This window comes from Melanaphis sacchari, unplaced genomic scaffold (genome assembly GCF_002803265.2).
Source record: "Melanaphis sacchari strain LSU unplaced genomic scaffold, SCAv2.0 Contig1834_pilon_pilon, whole genome shotgun sequence".
NCBI lineage: Eukaryota > Metazoa > Arthropoda > Insecta > Hemiptera > Aphididae > Melanaphis > Melanaphis sacchari.
In genome coordinates this window covers 1-6738 of record NW_020270872.1, presented here as the reverse complement: position 1 = coordinate 6738, position 6738 = coordinate 1, and the positions used below count along the sequence as shown (strand labels likewise).

Here is a 6738-nt window from a genome sequence, read left to right as displayed (position 1 = left end):
TTAAAAATGTTTTAAAATACATTTTGAAAATTAATTATTGCGTTTTAGTTTTATCATAGAACGATAATGTTCGATGGTTTTATCTTGCTCTCTGATCGAGTTATATAAGTTGCAAACCGTTATTAACAATTGTGATAACATGATAACATGCTTATCAAAATGTATCATTGACTAACGTTTTTATTTCTTATACTCCAATTTAAATGCTCAATGGTTCACAGTAAAGTTTTCATTCTATATAGAAGTTTCTATTTTGGTAATTTGTTTAATATTATAAAATTAATTTTAATCACTATGATAACAGTCAATTGGTTACTACAATTATGTTTGTTTCGCGAATTTGTGAGTACATATTATTTATTATTATATAATTGGAAATTTGTGAATATTTATGTTCTAAACTTGGTTTTTTATTTTTGCATGACCTATGTTATTTTGTCAATCTGTTCGAGTACAAAATGCTTCAGTCATGGTTAAAAAGAGATAAATCTCCAGCTGCAACTACTACATCTGTTGAAAATAATAGCCCAGTCACTTCATCACACATAAATATCGATGAACCATCTCCATCTACGTCTACATCTAAACCGATTAAACCGTTGAATATAAGTAAAGTATATGGAGACACTGATGTTTTTCATTATAGTCATAGAAATGGTAGACATTATATAACATGTATCCCTTGTTCAAAACATCCAAATATAAACAAAATATATTCTAAAACGGTTCCAGCCATTGCTCAAATATGTGGTACAATTTATCGAGAAGATGTAAAAAAAAAACATTTGTTATCTGAGGGTCATATTTTATGTACTAGAGCACATCGTTTGTCATCATTAAGTAGCAGTGAAGTCCTTAAAGACAAATCCAGTGCCATTGGTTTGGCTGTATCAAAAGCTAATAATGATCTTGCTTCCAAAATAGGTAGCTGTATGATACATGTGTATAATGATGCTAAAAAATTGACATTGTCAGGATATTCCTTTCCCGGGCGTGTAGTAGTATCTAGGTATGCATCTAATTTTCAAATGAATTCAAATGAATTTGAAATGAACAATACAGATTTACAATACTTATCCCCGAATGGTCACCGTAATTTTTTAGAATGTATTGCAAATACTGATAAATCAAGAGTCATCGATACAATTTTAAATACAACTTTGGCTATTTCCTTAAGATGTGACGGAAGTGTAGATCGGATGCAGGTTGATAAAATTTATGTTTTAGTTAAAATAATTAACAACGATGGTAGTGCAGAATTACTATTTTTAGGTGCAGATGAACCAAAAGAGCGTGGGGTTAAAGGCATGATTAGAGCAATTGAAGATGGATGTGACAAACTATTTGGTGAGGGTAGCTTCAAAAAAATTATTTTAAAAACTTCATCTATTGTGACCGATGGAGCCAAATGTAATACAGGGGAAAAAAATGGATTATGGGCATTACTAAAACAAATGCGTCATGTGAGTGCTGATGAAAATACTGAGGCTGAGACATCAATACCTCCTTTAATGACCATATGGTGTGCAGCTCATCGGTCTAACTTGGCATGGAAGTCTGTGTCAGAAAGTGTTAGAGAATTAAAACATATTGTTATTGAATTAGTTGCAATAAGTTCATTTTTCCATACATCAGGACTTCGTACACGTGAACTTAAAAGTATTGCCGAAGAAAAAAAATTAAGCCTAATGAGATTACCTAAATTGTTTGAAGTAAGGTGGAGTGAGTTCACTTATGATCTTTTGAATTCAATATTAGTGTCTTGGAATGTGTTGGTTTTATATTTTATGAAATCAACAGAAAAGTCATCCATAGGATTTAAAAATTTTTTGACCAACTATGATAATATATATATAATTGCATTTACTGCAGATTTGTTGTTTTTATTTTCAAATTACCAAAAAAAATTGCAGTCAGATAGTCTTACAATAACCGATATGGATAAATTAACTAAAAATGTACTAGACCAAATAGATTTATTAAAAACTCAAAATCTATTAGGTGGTTGGTTGTATAATTTAGAACTACAAATAGAAAATAGAAAAGAAGAACTATACTAAAAATGTATTAAACTTCATACAACTGAACGGCGCACTAAACAACACAATAAATATGTGACAGACAAAAGAGATAAACAAGCAATTATTAATGAAATTAGAGAAAGTTTAATGGAATTTTTATCTCAAAGATTTATACAAGATATAGACACAATAAATATTTTAAAACCATTTGTCGAACTGTCACAACAATCAAACATTGAACAAGTTCATAAAATATTATGTTATGATTTAGATTTACAGCTCTTCAATCAAGAGTACCAAGAGCTTTTAATGAGAATATTATAAAGTATAGAAACATGAAACCATCAGATTTACTTAAACTATTATGTACTTCTAATGAATATTGTAACTTGAAAATCGCATTAGCAAGAATAATAGCTGCAAAACCATCATCTGCGGATGTGGAAAGGTTAATAAGTGCTAGTAACAAACTAAAAACGTCTGAAAGAGCAAGAATGATAGTCTCAACAGAAAATTATTATTTATATATTCACTACAATATGCCAGCATTAATTAATTGGGATGTAAGAAAAGCAGTTTTACATTTTATGAAAATGAAGGAAAGAAGGAACACTAATAGACCAAAAGGAAAGTCACAGAACTACTTTAAGGGTATATTTCAAGAAGCGGATCCAGTAAGTTCTGAGAGTGATACTGAGGTAGAGACCGAACCTAATACAGCCAGCGGATTGATAAAAAAAAAAAAAGTTTTAAAATTAAAAATTGTTAATATTTTTTGATGTAAAAGTTTAAAATTAAAAAGAAGTTACCTAGTTAATTAATTGTTTTTATTTTTATAAACAATTATTATTACAAATTACCTATTACAAGTACATTTTACTTAGTAAGTATTATTACATAACATATTTACAAAAATATTATTAAAAATGTAGGTAGTAGGTACAGTATACAATAGACAGTTGTATTATAGCAGTTCAACGGGTAAGTGATAACAGTCCGAAAGTCTGGTCTGAGTAGACAAATCCAACAATTTCAAGAGAAGGAATATGTTTGTGCAGTGAGAAAAAATCGTTAAAAAAAACCCTGACATACAATATTCATATTAATATGTATGTATCTATTTTATAATATTATCTTTATGTCCTATAAGTTATAAGCTATAACTATATCAATTAATATTATAATATATTTTATGTTTTGATATTAAAGTACATACATTAACACGTTAGCCGCCGTGTGCCCGCCGGCGGTCGTTTATTGATACGCCAAGTGTGTTTTCCCAAGTTATTACTAATTTGTATGTATTTATATCTTTGGTTCTAGTGTAGCTATTAAATCGATTCCAAGAGTAAAGTTATCAGCGATAAGTACTAATTTTAAACAGTGTTATAACTTTGTATGGTCGCCGGCGACCATGTGGCGTGGTGATAATACGATTTTACTTCTGACGCCATTTGCCCACCGGCGACCAAACGGCAAACATACTATTATTTTCCATATTGTGTTTGTTTTAATTTTTTGTAAATTAAGTTATCAAAATGGCTAGCTCAAGCAGGCCAAAGAGGCAGCGTATCGATGATTGCATTAATGATGATGAAATAGTTAACGAACTTTTTTTGTGATGAATTGAGTGATTTTAGTGATTTTAGTTCGAAATTGACGATTCAGATGCTGATCGTGATTATTTTTCTTCTGAATCAGAGAATTCAGTAGTAGATTCGACTAATATAGGTAATAAAACTTTATTAATTTTTATTTAATATTTATTATTCATTTTTATTTTAATTTTTTTAAAATTTAAATTATTATTTTTACTTTATTTTATTTTATTGTATTTTACAATACGGACGTTTATAATTATTATTTGGGCCGGGACACATTTTTTATCACAGAACTTTTTATTCATAATTTTAAATCAAATATTTTAATAAAGTTGACATATTATTTTAAATTATAGAAAATAATCAGAATTTCAATATTGAAAATAATCATAATACATCTTCTACCGTTTGGTTCGATGTATCAGGAACATACCAAAAACCACTTATCTTCAATAAGACTCCGGGTTTCAAAATTGATATTCCTGATAATGCCTCAGCTTTAAATTATTTTAAGTTATTCTGTAGTACAGATATTTTTGAGCTTATGGTAGTTGAAACTAATCGTAACGCTGAACAGTTTCTTTCAAAGAGCAGGCTAACTAAGTCCAGTAGATTCTCTAAATGGTCACCAACAAACGTCGATGAAATTGAAAAGTTTATGGGCTTACTCTTGTGGTTTGATTTAGTTCAAATGCCGAGTTTAGAAAGCTATTGGAGTACCAAAATTAGATACAAAAATAATGTTTCGAAATCGATTTGAATTACTCTTAAGATTTTGGCATTTTGCGGATAACGAGGAAACCGCTGATAATGATCGTATCTATAAAGTTCGTGATTTGCTCGAACGTGTTGTAAAAAATTATCAAAATGTCATGGAACCAGATGAGTACTTAGCAATAGATGAGTCAATGATTTCATTCCGTGGTCGATTGAAATTCAAGCAATACATACCCGGGAAGGCGCATAAATATGGAGTGAAGCTATTTAAAATATGTGAAAAAAATGGATATACACATGATTTACAAGTATATGCTGATAAAAATCAGGTAGATGGTAAAGGTCTAGCACTTAGAGTTGTAATGGAGTTAATTAGACCTTATTTAAATTTAGGACGTACTGTAGTTACAGATAACTTTTATACATCCATGCCATTGGCTCGTGAATTATTGAAGAACAACACACATCTGGTAGGAACATTGAGAACAAATCGTGTTAAGTTACCTGAAGTGTTAAAAACAAAATTGAAAAAAGGACAAATAATTGGAAAAGAAAGTACAGATGGGATAGCAGTGGCGAAATGGCACGACAAACGAGATGTTGCAATGTTGTCTACCAAACATGGTATTGAAATGATCGATACAGGCAGGGCCGTCCTTAGGATTTGCGAGGCCCAGGGCGAAAATTTTTGTAACACTGTTTTGCTACTATACGAGTATATATATATGTACTATAACCATATAAAGACATTAATATTTTATATCCTACAAAGCTCATTTATTAAAATTTAAAATGAGAGTTTTTTTTTATAAAATATTATAAATGAAATAAAATAATAATTGTGCAGTAGCATTAAATACATGTTTTTTTTATTTAATTACCTATAAATCATTAACTTTTGATATTCATACAAATTTGCTTTAATTTAATAAAATACAAAAAAATAAAATAAAATAAAAATAAAATATGAAAATACATTTTCAATAAACAGATAAATAAAAATAATAAAAATACAATAAAAAATCGTTTTACATTTAAAAATTAATTTTTCTGGCTTTTATTTCTGCGAACTTTTCAATAATATCGTTATAGTCTATATTTTCACATAAATCTCGTTCTATTGAAATAATCGCTAAATCAGAAAGTCGATCTTGCAACATTGTTGTTCTCAAATAGTTCTTAATGATTTTTAGCTTTGAGAAGCTTCTCTCAGCACTTGCAGTAGTTATTGGAAGAGTTAATAATATTCTTAATGCAATAGATATGTTCGGAAATGAACCACATGTTGATTCTATTAAATTAAGACACTCAATAGATGTTTTTGGTTTGTTCAAAATTCTACAAAATATTTTTAACTCGTCAAAAAGTTCAATTCCACTTAAATCACAATTTTCACCATCCTTTAATAATATTTCTAAATCCATACAATGTTTTCGTAATGTTTCATCTTCAAATAACTTCAAATTTTCAATATTATATAAGAATCCAAAATTTTCTGAATGATGAGATAATTGCTCAAAGCGTTGGTTAATTGATACGATTGCTTGATCTACCACTGTCAAAAAATAATCTTGATAAAATTTTTGTTCATTCGAAACTGTACGTGTATCATTACTTTCATAACCAAACTGCTTACTTTTTTTTAGAATTCTAGATTGTTTAAAAATTGCTGGAGTTCCAATGTCTTCACATAATTTTTGTGCAGTTTTTTTTGATAACTGAAACCCCTTTTCTCTAAAATTAGTAAAAAAATCTTTAAGACCACTTAATAACTGAACAGCATTACTCAATTCCATACTTTCGCTCTGAAGACTCTTACTAACTTTATTAATAGCAGATAGTAGTTCATACCAAATAACAACACTTAAAATAAAATCATAAGAAAATTCATAATTTGCCAAAGACGAACTTTCACTTTTTATTTTAGGATCTTTTGTTAATTCACTGACTTCTACTAAAGCATCGTGTACTTGGCATAATTGAAAACGAATGGGTTTAATTGATTCGATCCGAGATTCCCATCTGGTATCTGATATTGGTTTTAAAGTAAAATCTGAAAGGTATTTTAAAAGAATAGTCCATCTTTCAGTAGAAGCACTAAAAATTGTATAAATTCGTTGAATAACGCCAAAAAATGTCATAGCAGCCGGTATAGACGATGCCATATCTCCGAGAAGTAAGTTAAGGCTGTGAGCAGTGCAAGGTACAAAAAAAGCTCTAGGGTTCTCTGAAATAATTCGTGATTGTACTCCCTGTTTGCGGCCTATCATATTTGCCCCATTATCATATGCTTGGCCACGGCAATTTTTCAAGTCTAGGTTCATTAATTTTAATTGTTGTTTTATTTCCTCAGTTAAATTTAAACCAGATTTTTTTGAAGTATGTATAAAGCATATAAA

The 6738-nt window shown here is 29.2% G+C and overlaps 1 protein-coding gene across 1 annotated transcript; it reads right to left on the bottom strand.

Moving 5' to 3' along the window:
- Positions 1-5373: 5373 nt before the first annotated feature.
- LOC112592647 (52 kDa repressor of the inhibitor of the protein kinase-like) lies at positions 5374-6609 on the bottom strand. Its single transcript, XM_025336799.1, has one exon. The coding sequence runs from the start codon at positions 6607-6609 to the stop codon at positions 5374-5376; it is 1236 nt and encodes a 411-aa protein (XP_025192584.1).
- Positions 6610-6738: the final 129 nt, after the last annotated feature.

Coding starts and splice junctions, on each gene's coding strand:
- LOC112592647 (XM_025336799.1), bottom strand. CDS start 6,609: ATGATAGGCCGCAAACAGGGAGTACAATCACGAATTATTTCAGAGAAC.